This window comes from Trachurus trachurus (assembly GCF_905171665.1).
Source record: "Trachurus trachurus genome assembly, chromosome: 14".
In the NCBI taxonomy this organism is placed as follows: Eukaryota; Metazoa; Chordata; class Actinopteri; order Carangiformes; family Carangidae; genus Trachurus; species Trachurus trachurus.
In genome coordinates, this window is record NC_139903.1 from 18,134,920 (window position 1) to 18,156,494 (window position 21,575).

General features: G+C 41.1%; 1 protein-coding gene across 1 annotated transcript in view; it reads right to left on the reverse strand.

The window, feature by feature from the left end:
* The window catches only part of LOC310996697 (polypeptide N-acetylgalactosaminyltransferase 10-like), a 101,401-nt gene that overhangs the window by 12,730 nt on the left and 67,096 nt on the right, over positions 1–21,575 (reverse strand). Inside the window, exons 5-8 of the mRNA XM_083986149.1 lie at positions 12,737–12,922; positions 12,458–12,641; positions 6,100–6,217; positions 1,335–1,442 (exon numbers count right to left, since the gene is read on the reverse strand). Of these exons, the coding sequence (XP_083842275.1) occupies positions 1,335–1,442; positions 6,100–6,217; positions 12,458–12,641; positions 12,737–12,922 (596 nt within the window). The remainder of the gene's footprint in view (positions 1–1,334; positions 1,443–6,099; positions 6,218–12,457; positions 12,642–12,736; positions 12,923–21,575) is intronic.

The following is a 21,575-nucleotide window of genomic DNA, read 5'->3' on the forward strand; positions in this document are numbered from 1 at the left end:
GATGTCTGGTAGGTCTATTTGATGCAGGGCTTAAAGTAAAAAAAAATCCTGAGCCTGAACTTTTTTCCAAGGAGCGGGGGGTGCAGTGGATCCGACGCATAGCCTACACATTATAGGCAATTTAGAAAACAACTTTTTGGCATTGTGCTTGGTGATGTACACAGGGTTCATACACATTTTAACCAACAAATTTCCATGACTTTCCCATGACTTGGCAACAAGTTTCCAAAGACCTCTAAAACATCAATATATGCATGAAATGTATGAAAACTATGTGTAAAAAAAGAAAAAGTGGAAATGTCAAAAAATAGATCGAATTTATCCTTTTTCCACTACTTCCTGAGCTCAAGCCCGCTTCATTATTACATACAGACAAACTGGTGTGTCTGACCTCACAACAATGGTCATTCCCCCCCAGAAAAAAAATTAAATGTGATTTTAACACATTGAAGCATTCTGGTGTACTCTGAGAAGAACATGAAGGGAAAATTTGTTTCAGATTTAAAAAAAAAAAAAAAAAAAAAGCACATTGAGTATTGACTGAGGGTCCTATAGCTTTGTTGCCTTACAATTGTAAGGCAACAAGGCATGGCTGGAGTGTATGAAACTGAACTCAACTGGTCTAGTGGGGAGCAAAAACAAATCTCATATTTTAAATCTAGGGGTCTGGACCAGCCATTCAAGGGCCCGTTTCCTCTGTTATGGGGGGGGGGGGGGGGGGGCAGGCCAGGGTTGTCTTGCATACGATACATTTAGCTTTGTCTTTGTCCTCCGTCTTCTCCAGCCATGAACTTCTCTGTGTGCAGCCAAATATTGTGTGTGTGTGTTTGTTTGTTTTTTTCTGAAATTTTCAAACGCCGGAGATCCGGCACGGGGCCGGACTACTTTAAGCCCTGATCATTGATGTCATCACCAGGAAGTGTGTGTGTGTGTGTGTGTGTGTGTGTGTGTGTGTGTGTGTGTGTGTGTGTGTGTGTGTGTGTGTCTAACTGACTGACATGGTCCTAAACCTTTGACATCTCTCTTTCCTTATTTTCTGTCTTTTCTTCGATTTCCGGCCAAACACAAGCGGCGTTAGCGGTATATTGCAAATGTAATGAATTAAATGAAGCTTCAATTCAGGAAAAAATGCATAATTTTTTGTAACTGAATTAGTCGAGTTACTCTAGTAATCGTTTCAGCCCTAAATAAATGGCTGAAATCAGAGGTAAACATATGTTAAAAAAAGATTAAGCCATCAAAATACAGATCAATTAGACTATAGATCTGATCAGATCTCTGATCGGCATCACTAACCACCGCAACACAATCACACAGAGGGGCCTGAGACTCACCCTGGCCAGACTGACTCCAAAAGGAACTTTGTAGGGAATGTACTTCCTGTAGATGTGTCCCACCCTAGAGCAGGGGATGTCCTCCATCCGACCGCCGCACATCCACACCTGCAGAGACAGAGAGAAAGAGAGAGATTGAGCTGTGATAAAGGGGGGGAGATTGGTATTTGTGTGAAAAGTGTGAATATCAGATGAGCTAACAAGGTCAGCAAATCAGAGATGAAACAAACACACTGTGAGAGAGAGAGAGAGAGAGAGAGAGAGAGAGAGAGACGGCGTGGGAGGACACGATGAAGACACAAGGTCAGGATATAAAGAGAAGGAGTGGGAGGATGAGGGGCAGTGTTTACTGTGTGTACTGGGCTGTGAGGGGTGTTGACTGGGTCAAGAGTCCTTAGGGGGAAGTAACTTCTGTCAAACTCATGTTTACAAACTCAAAGAGATAAATATGTTGAGTTTTATCAGGAGACAAACGCTGAGAGATGCAGATCATCAGAGAAGGAAGAGGAGGGGACGGCAACTCCACAGAACTGCTCTGCAAAGTTCTGCCGTTCCTCGACAGAGCCGAGACTGAAGAGAGCAAATGACATCAAAGAGAACAAGTGAGTCAATCACACTGAGCTTAGTGATAAAAGACGGGAATTGGATTTGTCATGCTGCTCAAGGAGGAGGGAGGAGGAAGGAGGGGGAGAAGGAGGGAGGAGAGACACCTTTCAAGTCCACAGAGTGAGAGCATTTGAAATGTTGAAAAAAAAAACAAATAAACAAACATCTGAGTCATGTTTGAGTTTAATCTCGGCCTGAGGTCACGAGGTCGAGATAAAGATCTTCTGACGCTGCGTTTCTAGCGCTTCCGTGTGCCGTCGCCTTCGTGACGCCTCTTACTCAAACTTTTAGATGACGACAGCAACAGCAACAACAACGATCAACATATTTTTCCCGTTTCTATTGTTTCCACTAATTTCTGCACAGTGTGAAAACAAGCTTCAAATCAAACACCAGAAACCTGCTGAGGTTGTTAAATCCACACTGTGCTTATTGATTAATGGTAAGTTGTATTGTGAGTTCTGATTAATAAGCTGCACTATCCCATAACTATCATGTGAGGAAACCATGAAATGAGCACATTTTTATAGAATTAGCTCATTCTAACAGTGTGATAACTGTTGGTCACAATTAGATTATTGATGGATTACTTCATGTACTTCAGTCAATGGATCTCTTGTTCCTTCTTCTTCCACTTCTTACTTCTTTCTTCTCATTTCTTCCCTTCTCTTCTCCATCTTCAGTCATTCTCCTCCTTCTCCTTCATCTTTCTTCTTCTCCTCCTTCTTTAAAATGCTGTATCCCGGCCATTTCACACATTATTGTCAAAACATTGTTTTATTTATTTTACTATTTTACTATTTATTGATTGTATATTGAGTACTCAGTGGAGTAGCAACATCATTTTGTTGTACTGATGTACTGTATAATGACAATAAAGGCTTTCTATTCTATACTAAATTTCTATTAGGTTAGGTTACTATGCAAGTGTGCCATCAACTTATCAATAGCATTTTAACACAAAGAAGTGTAAACTTTCCAGAAAGGTAAGTGTTACTTTAAATCAGTTGTTGAACTGTGATTCATCTGATCTCTGATCTCTTCCTCCCACCCCGGCTCATCGTCCTCCACATCTTCCTAAACCTGCCTCTCCTCCTCCTGTCGTGACTGAAGAACTTCTTTGACTTCCAAGATAGACTTTTCACTGACTTCAGATGCCTCTTCTTCTGGAGTTTGGGAGACATGATGGTGGACGCAGACCGGCTTCAGCCCTCAACAACGAGGAGACTGTTGCTCTCTATTGTTTTTTGGACGTGGCCATTTCCAGTCAGTCTGCTGTTTTTCTGCACCACTCGCCCCTAACTCCCCCTTTTCCTAAAGGCATCAGCTGGCTGCTATTTCAATTCAATTACCCCCTTGTCAAGTTTTGTCACACCACCACTGGAGCTTGGAAAAACAGAATCTGGTATGGCGGGGCGCTGGTTTCCTGGTGGTGGTGTCGGTGGGACGACACAACTGAATCCACCCTCTCTCCACGTCTCGCTGTTTGGAAAGTGCGACTTGCTGCGCCGATCCCCTCCATCCTCTTCATCCGCTGCACTGAAACACTTGAGCTTAATAACAGGGGCGCCGAGCCGCAGGAGGGATCAAGAGCTCGAGTTCGCCTGCAGTCAGATTAAATTGAAAGTCTTATCACTCACCTCGAACACACAACCTCTGCAGTCTGCTCACCTCCGCACCTCAACACTTCACCGGGCTACGTGGTGACATCACTATTCCCTTTTAAAAGCAATAACTTCTCATGGCCGTTGAGAGTTTTATAACACATAAGACGACCATCAACCGTGAGGACAGAGACTTCACTGCATACACAAGTTTCCAGGGCGACCAAATGGATGAACGGGCCGATATTATATGGGCACAGTCACCCCAGAGCAGCAAGTTACTCAGCTTGACTCAGTCAGTCTCCACTTTCCCCTTCAAATAAAGAAATAAAAAGACCAAATATAACTTTAAAGAAGAGAAAAGTAAGAGAGGAGAATCCTGCTGAATATGTAGGCAGGTGTGTGTTACCTGGATATTTCTGGTTGTGCATACTTAAAGGTCCCCTGTGGTGCTCTTGAACACTCGCTGTGCAGCGGAGCAATGCTTTTTTTATGATCGTTTCCTGCTTTTGTGTGCATCTCCTAAACGCACACATATGTCTTCCTGCAGATGGTTTCAGGCTACGTTCAAGTGATCTACAGTCAGGTGGTGATAACACATAAAAAAAAAAAAAATGGAGCTAACGCATCAACAAACGCAGGGAGGAGGACGAGCAAGTGTGGATGAAAAACATCACAGGTTTTGAATTATTCTGACAAACTTGAATTGCAAATATTTCCTTAACAGCTTTGAAGTGTTTGGATTTAAAGGACAAAGGAAAGTCGTGCTTCAGCAGTAACAGAGTTAGATGAAAGAATACACTGTTTTAATCCTAAACACCTCATTTTGAACTCTCAGCTATACACCTCAAAATCAGAAGGTTTTCCACACATGAACATAAGGTTGATTGGTAACACTTTATGATAAGTAGGGCTGACCCAAAAAATGTGAAGCTTCGAAGCTTCGTTCGTTGCTATGGTAATCGATCATGAAGTCCGTGATCGATTTTTTTTTTTTTTCCTTTTTGATACATTAAAAGGAGTAGGCTACTTGGCATCCTGGAAACCTGCCCAATTTTGGAGATATGCAGTGTTTGTTTGCCATTTCTTTCATTATTTCCGCTACGATCGCGCTTCGATCGAAGCTTCGATTTTGATCGATTTTATGTCCGCGAATAATCGATTATCTAATATGATATTCGGGACAGCCCTAATGATAAGTACACACTATTAAGCATTGGTTAACAGTGTTTCCCATACATTCATTTATTTGTGGCGGCCTGCCACGAATAAATTATGTCTACCACAAATAAATTATGTCCGCCACAAATAGATTTTTTCTGCTTTTAGCTCGACCAATGCAATATTGTCCATGCATTCATCTCTGCATAGCGCTCTTTCTCCGTTATTGTCATTCACACACACACACACAGAAGCGCGCATGCATGACAGTAGTGCATGCAATGACGAGAAAACTCAATGGTCGTGAAAGAGTTAAATGAGCGAAACAGCACTTCCCTAATCAGTCAATAATAAACATATAATATATTCAACATTATAATAGATTTAGATTGAACCCTTTCTCTCTTGTGTTCATATGTATTTAAGATTTTAGCTTTGCTCACTGTTGAAAATAGAGACTGTGCACAAGAAGAAGCGAAACATTTTGGACAGAAGATTTGATTTGGGGGTTTGAGCTTCATAAACAACGAAGGAGGTTTCATCGTGTGCAACAATAGCAGCTGTATCACACTGCAGCCATGTGTCCAATCACATCAGACTTCCCAGCAGGGGCCTTTGTGCTTAATTGAGTGAGACGACAAAAGTCCCTACTCATTCAAAGCAGAATTAAATTATTGTGACGGGTCGTTCTGTCTGTCTGGAGCTCAGTGACGGAGGCAGAGCGAGGGGAGAGGGACCAGTGCTTTACATGCCGGCCAAGTCACAAGCAGTTATGGCTTCACTGTAGAATAATTGATGCTGAGCCACCAGACAAAAGCATAATCTAATAGGGATCTCGGAGGATGATTAATGTGGAAAGTCTTTGATGCAACAAAAGGATGTATGGCTTAAATCACTGAAACAACGGTCGAAACCATAATGAGGAATGTCTTGTTTGCTCAACAAGTCTTTTATCTGTTCACTTAAAGAGCTGTGGGTAAACAAAATGTTAAAAGAGGCATATGGAGCATCACTGAAAGCAAGTTAACGTCAATTGTACATGATTTTTTAGGCTATTCTGAGTTTAGAGTCAGCGATTCCCTGTTGAGGAGGAACGCAATCTTTTGTGTTAGTTTGTTCATTTTGCTGTTAATAAATGTGCTGTTTTTTGCAGTGTGTGTTTTCACTGGTTCTTAACAAACACAGATTCAGACACTTAAAGAATCCAAACCAGGTGACACTTATGGAAACGACGGGCCAATCGAGAAATTGACTATGGTGCAGAAAAAAAGAAGAGCCTTCTCTGCGTAGATATGAAAATATATTTTGTCCCATGTGTCTCATTAAGTGAAGGATCTTAAACATCCTACACTACAGCTCTCTGTGCCGTTATATCGTTGCTGTTGTCATTTTACCTTGAAGGAAATCTCGTACTGCTCTCCCCCCCAGATCTCCAGACCCGTGTCGTATCCTCCCAGCTCCCAGAACCACTTCCTGTCCACGGCGAACAGTCCACCCGCCATCACTGGAGACCTGCAGGACACAGGAGAGACACAGTTACACACAGTCAAAGGCAGGAATGAATAATAAGGAACAACAAATATTGTTTTTCTCAGCTGCTTCTTCTGTTTGACGCTGAATAAATGAGTCGCGCTGCTGCTGCTTTTAGTAAGTTAGACTCGGCAGTGGACAGTGGTTAAATCCAGATCTGACACTAGAAATCGGATGAACCACGGAGACGACTGATGAGACACTGATCTCCTTGCTGTCAGCTCACGCTGCCACGTAAATGTTTCACCTGTGTCCGGAGAGAGAGAGAGCTCTGCTTTACTACGTTAACTACAGAAGCTCAGGGAAGAGCTGGAGGCTGAGTAACTACCAAAGTTAGTATAGTTCACCCAAAATTCAAATTTCACTCATTTTCTACTCACCCTCATGTCGACTAAGGTTTGGGAAAAGTTTCAGACTCATCCGTGCCTTTTTGGAGTTACAGAGGGGCTCTTTGCACTGACACCCAGTTCACGGCTCTGCCAGTGTCTGACACTGAACTGAGACACTGGGAGCTTCCGCTACAAAAAAGCTTAAAGCATAGACATATTTAATTTTTTTCGGAACAATTTCTCATGTTGGGGCTGCAATACAAGAGGGACATTACAGACGAGCACTATGGAGGTATCTGGATGTTTTTTGGTGTGTCTTTTTGCATGAAGAAAAGTGAGCCCTGTTCACTACCGTCATATGGCAATGCAGTGCTGCGCGGAGCCCCCCTGCAACTCCAAAAAGGCACAGAGGACTCTGAAACTTCTCCCAAACCTTAGTCGACATGAGGGTGAGTAGAAAATGAGTGAAATTAGAATTTTTACTTTTTACTTTAACCAAAAAACTGATTGATCGCCCGGCTACACCTTTGACCACCAAAGTATCGTCAGTTCATCCAAATGATCTGAGTGGGGGTGTGAGGGGCAGATACTGTAGATGGACAACATGGAAACAATATTCCCAATATGATAAAGAGGCAGAGAAATGATGACGATAAAGTAAAAAGTTCACTGAAGAAGCATATTTGAAACTCAAACTATATGAATGTTTCAAATATTATTTGAAGCTCAAACTATATGAATGCTAAAAAAGATGAGATGAGAAATCCTTCTCTCCCCGTCTCCCTCTGGACGACAGCAACTCTTCCTCTGACCGCCTCGCGTGCGTTTGTGCTTCTCGTCTTTCTAATAAAGAGCAATTTTCAAATGTGCAGAGAACTGTGATTCAGGCTTGAGTGGAGACCCAGGAGGCACGACAACCCCCTCCCACACACACACACACACACACACACACAGTTCATGGTCCATGACTGGTATCTATTGTATGCTGCAGGAAGCACAAACACTCATGCACAGACACACACACTCTCTGAAACACACACTCCTGAGCGACGCTGGAATGAAACATAGCGAACAGACGTTCAACAGAAGACAACAGTGGCTGCAAGGGACACAGGAACAGTGTGCGTCGTGTTTGTGTTGTGTGTGTGTGTGTGTGTGTGTGCGTGTGTGTGTGTTTGACTGCACAAATTCTAGTGATTGGCAACTGGTGTATGGTCAGTGGAGTGTGTGAGCTTAGCAAAGACAGTGGGGAAACTGTGTGGGCACTGATTTGTGGGGCGGAGATTGTCAGCTCTTGTTGGCCACAGGGAGAGCACACATGCACATGTACACGCACAAAAACACTCCTCTCTGGAGCCGTGTGGAGTGAAATGTTCTGGCGTTCAGAGGAACCACTCTGACATGACGCTGCTTGGACACGAGGATCATTGTTTACCAGAAACCACTTCACCCTCAGCGTCACAGTAAATGACTGAATATTGGACTATGAGACTTGGGGGCCTGACGCGACTTGAGGAACCTTTTTAAACATGTTTGATTCAGTTTCTCCTCTCGGGGCTCCGTGTGGGAGCAGGCGCATAAATCACTGTCACACCAGGAGCTGACACTGAAGTTTAGGTGGAGGACAGAGGCTAGGACGGGGACGGAGAGACGGGGCGTATAAACACGCGGGGAAATGGGAGAATGTCGGGAACATTTCAGTTTGAAAGCTGCTGATTTTGTTCATATGAGGTGCTGAGCAAGGACCTGCAGCTAAATGACTCTAATTACCTAATGTGGCTCTTGTTTACTTGGCGTTCACAGCTAAAAAGGCTGAAAACACCTTTTGAATGTTTCAGCCTTGACCGATGAGTGGATTTGTTTTGGAATTTACTTTTCAACAATAATGATCCTTATTCCACTAATTGTTTCATCAGGATGATTTAATTGTGAATAGTAAAACAAATATCTAATTTGGTTTTGTGTTGATGTCATGTGGTTACAGTAACCAGAGAACAGCAGTTTGTTTGTCGCTAAGGGAAACAGACCAGCACTGCAAGTCCTGCATCTCCTCTGAGAGCGCAGCAGTCATTTCTAAATCACTATTTTGCACTGTGACAAAATGTTTTGTTTTATCCATTTTATTTGTGTTATTTTATCTACAGTATGTGCTCATTGTTCCCCTGTTTTTATACATATGTGTCAAGAGAGTAAAGTACAAAGGAATTATCCTTCTTAGGATTAATGAATCTGAATATATGATGCATTTTATCTAGTGTATGTAAATAGGGGATTTGATAAATTATCAACTTCACTGGAAAAAGACATTGAGGAAGTTATTGTGTAGAAAACATGTTCACTTCATGACTTTGTGTAATTGTTGTATCTTTTACTGTAATTATATCAAGCTGCATTAGCAATATCTAAAATTCATTTGTCTAAATTCATCATTCATAGAGTGATTAAAATAAATCCACATTTTGTAAATGAAGGTAATTGTTTATATGTTACACATCTGCTCTTCCTTTGGTTTCCTGTGTGAAACCAGTAGAACTCTGTTTCTTTTACATTTGACTAATTCCCAAGCATAATAGTGTGTTTATAACTGTAACCATGACAGCCGACATGGTCTAACCTCCTTCATTTAGTCTGGGTAACATTATAACTGCTGCATGTACGCGGCATTTTTGTGAGCATGTTTGACATTTCACTACCGTGCCCAAGCATGAATGCGATTCTCGAGACTTGTTTTGTTTCCAGTCAGTTGGGAAAGAAACTGTGTCTGCTGGAGTCAGAGCTCTGCACAGACAGCTTTTCATACCAGCTCAAACACACACACTGAGGTACATCCACTGAACTGACCTGATCGACAGCAGCGGCAAATAATTCAAGCAGCATTTATGGGACATTTATTCCTGTTCCCTCTTGAAGAGCAGAAGACAGAGACTGTGCAGCTCTTAATGGCTGTAATTATCTTCTCAACTATTGAAGGTACATTTTATTTTTTCGGGGAAAAAAAGACCTCATATTTGGAACACAATGTCGTATTGGATCTCCACCAAATTAATATTGACGACTCGCGTTGCCTGCATTGACCTCAGTTGTTCTGAAATCTACGAAAAAATATAATAACAGGAAAACACTGGATTTAGGGCTGAAATCTCAATAGCCTTTGATTACTGACTAGAATGAATGCTTGGTCAGAAAGTAGAACGTTTTTGACTTCATACTTTGTTCAATCAATATTCTCAATTTCAGGAAAGATCAGAATCATTCTGTAGCTATGGCGACAAAAAATAAATGACAAACTGAGACTTAAAGGTGTCATATTTATGCACTTTCCCTGTGTTTTATTGGAAGAACAATAACAGCAGATGCTACCTGGAGAACATAAATAATAACATTGGATTTATTATAATATAATATGCATGCTTATTATTGCATGTATTGAACTTCTTGTGGTTGGGTTTAACACATGTAGCCTACACAAACTTTTATTATAGTATGTATATCCATCCAGATATTAACCTGCTCTGTAATGTAAACACATCATTAAAGCTTTCCTCTTCTTCTATTTTCTAATTTTAGGTTTTGCTTTATAAGAAGATATAAACATATATCTATAAACTGATACTTTTACAGTATAATATAGAACCTAAACTTGCTTTATAAGTTTTAATATCTAATTGAATGTGCCTTCTTCTTGTCTTATGCTTTAATAATTTGTGCTTGATTCATATGATCACTTTTAGGTTTAGGTTTGGTTGCTTGGGCAGGTTTAATTTTCCTCTCTTGTTCTTTTCCACGTGTCACTTTGCATGAGGGTAAGAAAAAAGAAATAGATTTGACTCATTGGTCTGTGAATATTTTAACTCACAATTTAGATTTAATTAGAAATGCTCAAGTTGATGTTCTCCATTTCAGCCCACTGACCTTGAGCAGAGACAGGGTTAAGGCCCGAGCTCACAACTAAATGCTAAATGAAACATTGAAACCCAAAGGAGGCGAGAGCGAGACAGAGAGAGAGAGGTGATGGCATTGATAAAAGAGACAGTGACAGAGGCATGTGAACAGGGATAAAATCATACTCCCACACACACATTCACGCCCACACACCTCCAAGATGGATTTCGCCGTCACACCGCACCTCATTTTGCGCTGCAGCAATGTCAATCAGAATGAAAATGAAAATCTTTGCGAGTCAAATTAGATTTGCACTGATGAAGGTCATTTCATTGGGCTAGAAGAGCACACTAATTCACGAAATGAGGATTGATTCTGATTGTTCTGCAGCTCATTCCTTCTTCTTTAGGCTCTTATCTTCCTGCTTCACAGCCGCCCTGCCTTGATGCTACCTACTGTATCTCCCAGGACACACAAAATAGTCTTTGGCATCCAAACATAGAGAAATACCGTCGGACTAATCCCTCGAGCCTCACAAATGGAGTGTCTGGCATCACATGCAGAGTTATTTGGCCCTAATAGAGAAGCCTGTCTCTGGGAATAGTTTATTTATGCTGGCTTCTTCTTACTTTAAGGTTACTATCTGTGCTTCTGAGGGTCAAAGAACATCACTGTGGTCAACAGCTATCAGTCCTGTTTGCATGGAGATTCCCTGGTATAACCAGGGAATCCAATGTCATATTAGTAATTTACCCCTGTATCCGTGGCATGTCTCTGTTTTGATTAAATTCGACTTTAAATACGTGAACAAGAACAAGAAACTAGACACTTTTCTCAACTCTGAAGAACGTCATAAAAAAAAAAAAAAAACAGAATGCTCAAGGTGACAAATCCAAAGTCAGTCTCTCAGAGCAGCCCTCCAAATGCCAAACAATGACAAAGACATAATATTAATCTGCTGTGAATCTACAAATCAGTTCTGGTAAGAATATAATTCAACATCATGATATGACGCTTTCAACTATCCGTCGTTGTCTTTGCTCAGAGAAGTTTTTGAATGTTAACAGCTCATGGATCCAGTTACTCAGCAGGTTAATGTGGAGGTAGTCCGATAGAAAACTGACCCAAACTAGTGCTGGCAAAAAGTGACTAAACTATTTGTTTTCTTTGATACTTCTGTCGGTTTAATACAAACTTAGTTCAACATTTCACCAGGAGACAGCGTTACAGAGTGTGTCACCATACTAACTTTATATATTGATGAAACCACACAAAATGTAGCGTCCTTAACTTTAAGCAGCATTGTTACAACAAACCCATACTGTATACTCAACTCATACTTCTGATGGAGCCCTTAGCGTTTCCTAAACCTCTGAACTGCAACCTGTCTGCCAGAGAACAACATAGACACCCAAGTAGAAAGCTCCAGACTTTCAGCAAATCTGATCATGCAGTACAGTCAGAGAGTGGTGTTGTTAACCTTTTAGCCTGTGGATATTACTCTGAGGGACTTGCTGTTGCACTGCACTGCACTCACACATTGTTGTGCCTGTTTGTGTTAATGATAAATGATTTGCATCTTGGTTTAAATACATGTCATCTTCTACTGTCATTATGCAACAATACAAACTGGTACACATTTATTTATATACGTTTTTTCAATACTGGCATATCATATTGTGAGAACTCTGGAGTCAGTATGTAATGAGATTTTTTTTTTTTAAAAACAACAAAAACAAACTCTAGCCTCCCAGCAGTAAGCTGAATGTGGAAGCAGCCAATGGTGACAAAGGCATGTACACTCAGTAAATAATCGGGGCTACAAGGTCCAATGCAGCTCATTCAAGAGAGCGTGGCGCTAACACACCCAGCTGAATGGTTGTGTAGACGCTGGGGCCACTCGTGCCACAGATGTATGCACTCATGGCACAATAAGATAACCAGGATACAATTACACAACAAAATGTCAAATATTAAAAAAAAAAAAAAAAGAGGAAATAACAGCACTCACTCAAAGGGTTCACTGGGGTCCTGCTTCACCAGCTCTGAGGGGATGGGGATCCGTTTGTAATACATTTCCCAATCAAACGCTCCTCGCATAGCGTCCCCCGCCTGAGTCTCGTAGTGGAAGTTGTCATGGTCAATGACATCAATCAGCGGACACACAATGGTCTTCCTGTTCTGAGCAATTCGGTCTGAGAGACACAGAGAGAGGAAGACGGGTTGGTATACATCTTAGTACTGGGTTTATGTCCGGTAGAAAGGTCGAGTTGAGGTGTGTGTTCCTCACCCAGCAGTGGAGGCAGCCAGTTGACGTTGGCCTCACAGTGCGAGTCCAGGAAGGTGATGACTTCTCCCTTAGCGGCGGCGGCTCCCAACAGGCGAGTCCTGATCAGCCCCTCCCTCTTCTTGGTCCTCAGGATTCGAACCTTCTGCAACCGCACCATGTACTCCTCCAGTGCTCCCTTTAGGTGCTCTGCAGAGACAAAGAGACCGAGGGAGAGAGGCAGCCGAATTTAGATGGGTGAATACATCAAAAAAAAATAAAAAATGGAATCTCTGCCATCAAAAGAGCGTGACAGGTTCAAACCCCTTGATCACTGTGTGCACCCATCAGGTAAATTAGGCTCCACTAGCATGAAAGAGCACTGCTTCAGACAGTTGTCCGCAAATGGCAAAACCTCACTAACATGCTCTCTTACAAAAAAGATCAAAAGGAAACTAAACCATTAGCCGTCACCATCAAACACCACATCTGCCGGTGCCACATGCTCCACACTGAAATGTTTCCCTTAAGGACTCTACATCATAACGCGCTCTCACCCATACCGGGAAGAAAACGTCCTATTTTCTCTTACGTTTATGAATTCAGAGATATATTTTATCTTTACTGCAGTCATTAAACAGAATGTTACCCTAAAGAGAAAGACTTCAACAAAAAGGAATCAAAACACCCCCTTTTCCTCCCCATCAATGTGTGGTCATAAAACCTTTTGGCAAAAACAGCAGTTGCAATCACGGCCAGCATTGCACCAGACAAAACTCATAATGCCCTATAAGGGAATTAAAGATACTGCTTCATCCAATGATCTGCTCCGTTTACTATGGGTGATAAAGTAGCCCAGTGCAAAAGTTTTAAACAAACAATTCATGCAGAAAGAGTTGTTGGCGGTTCATAAATTGAAGTTTCAAGTCTTTTTCAAGCTGTAGTGACACAATAAATCTGTAAAGAGAGGAAAGTGTCAGCAAAGTTACCGGTTTCATGTGCTAGAGGAGCAAATATACTGGAATATACTGGAAGGTGAAACTATACGCAGAAACTGAAAGAAAGGGCAAACCTAGAATTGAAATAAAGGATGAATCAATCAAAGTAAGGGACTCGACAGACATTCTTCACCGATCTTTCCCCGGAGTTGACGTAGACAGAAATCAATCCTGCCCTAAATGGTGCCTGTAAATCTTTCTGCTCAAAATGTCAACTCAGTTCTGACAGCTCAATAAAAAAAATTGGAACTGGACTCAAGGTCATGTTTCATTTGCTGTCTGTCCAGTGCCACTGTGTTTCCAAAGCTGAGACACCGTCAACCGTCACACAGAAACACAATAAAACAGAGCAGCACTTCTGGGTTTAGATTAATACTTTAATGCCAAAAAAACATTTTTCCTTCCTTCCTACCAACTGTACCTATCCATCCATCTTCATATCCGCCCATATTCTTATCTAAATGTCCATCTATCTATCCACTTATCCATCCTTCCACCTAACTACCTACCTATCCATCCATCCTCTTACCTTCCATCTATATATCTTCCCATCCATCCAGATATACAGTATACATAAGCATCTGTTTGATACCATCTATCACCTCCCCGTCTGTTCAATCCTCCAAAAATCTTGCTTGAATTCATTTGCATGTAAAACCTTCTTGTTTGGAGGGAGTCTTGATAAAACACCATATGGCAAAAAGCAGGTGGCCAAGAACGGCTTCAGATATAAGGATCTCCACCTTGATGATACACCAACAGATGCATGTGAGAAATAAGACACTCAAAATGCTATTTGTTTCTCGTTTCCAACAGACAGACATGACTCAGCAGTGCGTCTTTTTTTAACCTTCTGCCTCCTGGAACACAAAGATGTTGCCTACAGTGAGTGTGGAGGCTCACACTCCAGCTCCATCACTCATACAAACAGCCTCAAAACTGAGTCCAAATGTCATTGATGTTTGTTTTTAGAATCTATTTTCTACATCATTACCTCACAAATTAAAGGGTAATGCTGCTGTAATTTCATTTTTCGATCATCAACAATTCCAATCGAGAGACCCCAGTCTTGGTAATGCCCACAGTCTATTAAAAGGACATAGAGCTATGCAGTTATACTGGGTAACACATTCCCTCATTGTTATCTACACAAAGGTTCTGCCTCCAGGCTTCACTCCAAGACAGTATTACAAACCAGTTGATCATTCAGTTCTAGAAAAACAGTAGGAGGCTGTAGACAAGACAAGCTCTGGTACACACTCGCTACCCACTAAACACACATGCAGCCTTTATGCTGGAGAGCACCAATAGGAGCTCAGACAAATGTGTTCACTTGGGGATGTTACTTCTGATACCTGCTGTGACTTTGCAGACTCAGAAATTACAGTTTGGTTAAAGAGGAAACATTTTTTTAGCATAACTATGCTTCATTTTTACCTTAATTAAAGAGTGATGGTTAAATGACAAGATCAGTGCCGCCGACCCGGTGTCCCAGCTCTTGTTTCTGCAGTCAGATTCTTTGATCACATACTGTTCCTCGTATTTTTCAGCTTTGTATAATACTTGATTTATTTCATGGTGCTGATGATGATGTTACACCTCTTCGCTGTACAGCACAGTGGTGTTTCAATGCCTTTCGGGCCATCTATTATTTCGCTGACTCATGCTGCTAAATTATTCTCCTTCCACTAAAGTGTAAGATTGCACATATACATTTACTGTAACGGTGGTCTTACTCTATAATACAATGGAAGCTGCACTATCCCATGAATCAGATTTATATTACAACTCTATGATTAATCTCCTATCACTAGGACTAGGAGAGTTTGCCTTAAAACTCTATTTTGTCTTTTTTTTTTACCTGTTTCCACACTTCAGCACAAGAAAAGTTCTGAAGGATGGGAAAAAAAGAGGCCATTATTTGGCGAACACAGGCAGCCAGGCCAGACATTAATAAAATATTACCTCTGTCGGTGTTTCTCATTGATAATAGTTCTTGCAAATGGGCCACTGTCACAGAGGAACCACCCTCCAACACATCCACTAATTGGATTCTGAATATCACATAAAGGATGGAGGAAAGGCAGCGGTCCTTTTAAACCTTCACTGGATAAACCTCTGCTGCTAAAGTGACAGAGGTTTTTTTTTTTTTTTTATTATCTCTGCACTCTGTTATTTGTTTCTTGCTTCATTCTAACTTCCCATTTCCTTTTGTCCCTCCTTTACTCCCTTTTTTCATCTTTACTCTTTCATTCAGCCAGTCCTTCTGTTTTGATTCTGTTTGGCAGCGACTGCCTCTTGGGGAGACACTCCTGATCCCCGCAGACAGCTGAGATACTGAAAACAGCAGGACCAGCGAAAAACCAACAAACCTTGAGACAGCAGGACCTCAGAGTTCTTTCTTCCTATTCTCTCCTCAACCATCCATCCATCTTTTCGCTCTCTCTCCTGCAATGTATTTTTATTTAATGAGCCTGAGTAAATGACAAGTCAAACAGCATCAAACCTCCACCATCACGCCCCGACACGCCAAATTCAAACCAGTGCGTTTGACGGGACCAGATCTGATCACACAGTATTAAAGCAGAGCGAACCAAATCAGAGAGGAGCACTAATTAAGACCAGAGCGAGGGACACTGTCCATCACAGTGTCACTCAGGCCTCCGCTGGTCAGTCCTGCTGGCTCTTTTAGGGATACAGCCTGCCTGAAGTGGTCTGGCTCACATTAGCCCGTTACATGTGCTAAAGCCCCAGCCAAAAGATCTGCTTTAAAGCCGAGTGATGGATGATTTCCCAAAGTGATAATAAAAGTTGTTTGTGAAATTAATCCCATTACAGTGTTACAGTAAAACATCTGAGATGAAACAATGACAGCGGGTATAAAGTGCTGACTTTCCCTCTGTAATTTAAGGGTGTTTATATCTACATCACATGAATGCTGTAATAAATGGAGCTCTATCCATATCCAGGAGTGGCCAATGTGGATAAAATCCTCTATTAAAGTATATTCAATTGATTTTATTTACTGTGATCACGTGAAGATGTCTTGCTTTTGGTTAATCAATTCAATTAAACACATGACACACAATCTGGCTTGTCTGTTTGCAACATTGCCTTCAATCACCAAATGTAACCAGAAAGTCCTATGCTAAGATATTATTATATAACAGTAATAATCTCTGGGGGAATGTTTTTATATCCTCTCATGATGTACAACATCATGTGGCCCAAATCTATTTGGTGTCAGGGCTAAATCAGAGACCCAGAGCTTCTCCTGCAACAGCCTGTTGTCTTCAGCAGTGTACAGTAACATAGTGTTAGGAATTTAGGACCGACTTGGGACTGACTTTCAAGTGTTTAGTCCTAAAATCACCTGGCTTGTGTTTTCTGTGTATAGGATTATTGTTGCATTGTATTCAATGTTCCTAAAACTATGGGGGCTGTTTGTTTAGAAAGTTATTTCATTCCCAGCCATTCAATATGAATGTGAACAGGCTGAAATATCCAGCATTTTTTTTACTCTTTTACTTTTTCATTATTTTACTCTTTATTTGTGTATTGAATGACATGTTATTTATTTAATGTGTGTTATTGTGTGATTTCATGTGGTATTTTATGTGGTTTTATGTGGTGAAGCCACTATCAGGTGGTCGGGGCTTGGGGGACTGCTTTGTTGTGACATCACAACGTTACAGAAGTCTTGACGGCTGGTTTTAAGGCTTAGTTGCTGAATACAGGCTGTGTGCATGTCTCAGTGGACTGAGGCTTTGATACTTCCACAGCATTAATATAGAGCATTGAGTATTTATTTACATTTACTGAAGTAAATGTGTTAACTGTGTTTTATGACTGAGTATTTGGTTAAATTTTGCATGTTTGTTAAATTAACCTAAATTATTATGCATGATTCCTGATAAACAAAAGTAAAATAATTCTGACTAGTTTCTAATTATTCTACATCATAATTACTGTAGGCGGAATTAATAAATGCCATGGGGTGGTGACCCCGTAACAAAGGCAGGGGGGGGCTCCACAAAGGAAAGGCCAAGCCTTCACCTTCGCAACATGGCAATAAATCAGCCCATTAGATATTAACCATTAGGAGATTGATTCAGGCTAAACTTTTGCCCTGCATAGGGTGACTCTTACATAACCTCCGTAATGACTGCCTGTGAGATTAAACAATGAACATTTGCATTGCATGTACAGCACATTCAGTGGGAGGAGAGAGGAACAGGAAAGGTTACTGCCTCTAATTATGAATGGTTAATTTGACCTGAATAAATTGGAATACAGCTCCTCTGGTTTACTGAAAATTGGTGGGACTATAAATCACACTAATGAGAGCAGGCCGATGTCGGCAAACACATTAGTCATTATTAGAATGTGAAGTCCGTGACATGATGAGGGCTCAGACATCGTCGGTAGCTGGGTGACTTCCGCGGACCCCATTTACCAAACAGCCGCACATTCGCTGCCCTCCATCTGTTTGTGCTGCAGGAATGCTCTGCATCTTCCTCTGAGGCATTAATTAGAATCCTATCACAGACACTAAAACTAAGCAAAGACGACGACACAGTGAACTGGGGGGCAGCAGAGCTCCTTTAGTTTGGAAACCAGCTGTATTTAACAGCCAATACATGCCACATATATCCCTTGCTCTTCGCCCCTCACTGTTTCCCCTCCTGTTCTCTTGGGGTGAAGCAGAAGACGGTTGCTGGTGGTGTTGAAATTCAATTAACCTCAAATTATGGTGAATCCAATATGACTTCCAAATCTTGTCTTTCCAAGGTGCTGGATTACTTCCCAGAAGTCCTGGCGCAACACCAAAGAGCCAAGCTGCTAATTTATTCCTGCGAAATATTCGTCTGCTCATGTTGAACCCCAGCGCACATCCTCCCTTTTCTGCCGAGTGCCAGGCTGGAGACATTTGAAGCTGCGTTTCTGTAACCGTCTTTTAAAAAAAAAAGAAAAGAAAAAGATGCTGAGGGAGAGTCTGTGATGATATAAGCCAGTCTTGGGGGGATTTTAAATGCACCCCCTTCCCCCTCCTCCTCCTCCTTCTCCCCTTTGCACAAAACACACACAGCTTAAATAGCTACTGAGGCAACGATAAGAGATGTATTACAGATGTGCACTTTGCCGTCATGTCGTAAAATGATGAAAGCAGCATTTTGATAAGCACAGAGGAAGAGGACGGACAATTTCATGTCTCTGCCTTCAAGCACTGTTGCACAATCACAGCACACACAAGCTACTGCTGCTCAGCAAAACACTGACATCTCTATCAGGGCTGCAATTTGCTGCTTATTTCAATCTTGGTCTCCCAGTTTTCAGATTTAATTTGTACGCATCACAATTATAAACATGAATGTCTGGGTCTTTGGGAGACTTTATGTCAAGTAGGGATGCCATTATTCGAGTTGCTTTTCCACATACTTGCGCATCTATGTGAGTTGGCATGATGTGTACCGTGGCAACCGTGACCAGGTAAAATTGATGTCTAAAGATAATTAGACAAAAAAAGATGACGACAATGTTCAGTGCAAGAAGACCTCTCAGATTTGGGTAGGTCACCCATCACGTTTCTGTTTCACATCCAAAAGTTTGGATTAGTGGAGACCTCTAGTAAGACAACAGTTTCATTTGGATTCTGTTGCAAGGTCATAAAAACAAATCAAGGCCCAAGTTAAATGAATCTCTCCCAGTTATTTTGTTAATCCAGTTTTATTTGCCTCATTTTAAAGGTTCAGTTTCAATAAGAGGATTAGATATTGAGTTCAAGTTAGGTAAAAAAAAAAAAAACTATCAAGTTCTAGCCTCTTAAAGCAGATATCAGTGGAATGTTTTTGTTAATATAAGTCCTAAATAGTCCTATTTTCCGTCAGCAATCACTTACATGAAGTATTTCAGCCTAAACACGAGTCTCTCCGTCACTCTGCTCTGCTGTAACCCGAGGAGAAAATTTTCCTTGTGGGATACAAGTGTTATCCAATGAGGAGAGAGAACGGCATGAAGGGCTGTGTGTGCAGCCAAGGGATGCGCGTGAATGTGGTGACGTAGCACGAGGACCAATTGATGCCTGACAAGGGCGGGGGCTGCTAACTCATGGTGCGTTCAAAGAAACTCGTACTTTGTGTTTTTCCTTCCTGTGAAGTCATACCAGTTCGATCTGGTACGAGTTCACGGGTCGGAAGTTACGAGTGGCCGTTATAGGGAACTTTCACAGACAACAGGATGGTAAAAACACGAGCTACGGGTTACCTGGAACGCTACCAAGTCGTAGTTGTGACTTGAAGCTGTAACTTACGGTTTCAAAAGCCTGCCTTGAACGCAGCATTAGCCGAAACGGCCGTGAAGCTGATATCTGCTTTAAGGACATTCAGAAACAACCTTTAAGACATCTCTTTATCTGTATTAGTTTTATCTGTGGAAAGAGACAAATGTTGATAATGGCTGGAGAGGTTTCTTTCAGTTTTCTCTATAGATTGATTTGCTTTACAATGCTACTATAGGTTATTAAGTGGCAGAAACATCATGAATATTATTATTTTTTATGTAGAAATCTGTCTCGTGTATTTAAACTAGAGGGAAGATGTTGCCTCTGGGCACTGTGTCAAACTTCAGTCTTAAATCTTTAGACCAGTCATCTTCTTTCTCCATTGATGTCAACATATTTCAGTCAGTGCTTCATGCCCTTATTTATTCAACCATTACATATGAAGATTTGTTGTTGGTGCTGTCAGTAAAGTCAGTACCTGGCTTCTTGCCAAACAACCATCACGTTGTGTTTGGTGGAGGTCAAACTTGTAGTCTGCCAAGCCTCCACACTTTATGACTCAACCAATCTGAGGTACTGACCATTTGGAAAGGCAAAAAATATGATTAACTCTGGACATCAAACGCTCCACGGTGATGTATAAAAGAAGTGTAATAGTGCAAGAAAACATCCAACACATGGTGCAGTGCCAAGAATCAGTAGTTTCCCTGAAGATAATCGATGGCTAGATTAGAAAAGAGAATGGAAAACAAAGTGGAGGCAACGACATGATGGAGCAATGCGGAGGTCAAACTGACGGAGACAGAACAGTAACAGCTACAGAGAAGGAGTCGCTGTTAGTCACTGTTAACAAGGCAGCGCTGATGTTGTGTTCACTCTAAATCTCCGAACCTCATCCTGTCAGGCAGCGCTGCCGTCGGCTGCTGTAAACACGTCCCCCCGGGGATTCTCAGACCTTGAGAGAGTCATTGTCTTCCTTGAAATAGATTTAGTTTAAATCACTGTTGTGTTGTAATGACTCTTGGGCTTGTAAATATGCAACTCTGAGATAATTAGTATGAGCAGTTGCATTTAACCACTGTATCTTTTTTCCAGCTAATGCACAAGGATTTTTTGAAGGATGGTACCTGCAGACGCCAGACCTCCCTCTGGCATCTTTTTATCAGAAGAACAATTTTCTAATGAAGAGAAACCACAGAGTAGATATTACAAAGCTTGTTCTATCATATAAATGTGATTACAAGTGATACAGGATCCAAACCAAGATAAAAGCATAAGATCAGCTAACCTCAGGAGATCAATAATGATAAGAGGAAAGGAAAAATAAGGTAAATGATGTCCTGTTGCCTTTGCTTATGGCCTATAGATAATTGAAACTTCACAAACAAGGTAAATGATGAGCACAGAGAAGAAGAGGAGGCCATCATAGATAATATATATATATATATATATATATATATATATATATATATATATATATATATATATATATATATATATATATATATTATTTTATATATATATATATATATATATATATATATATATATATATATATATATATATATATATATATATATATATA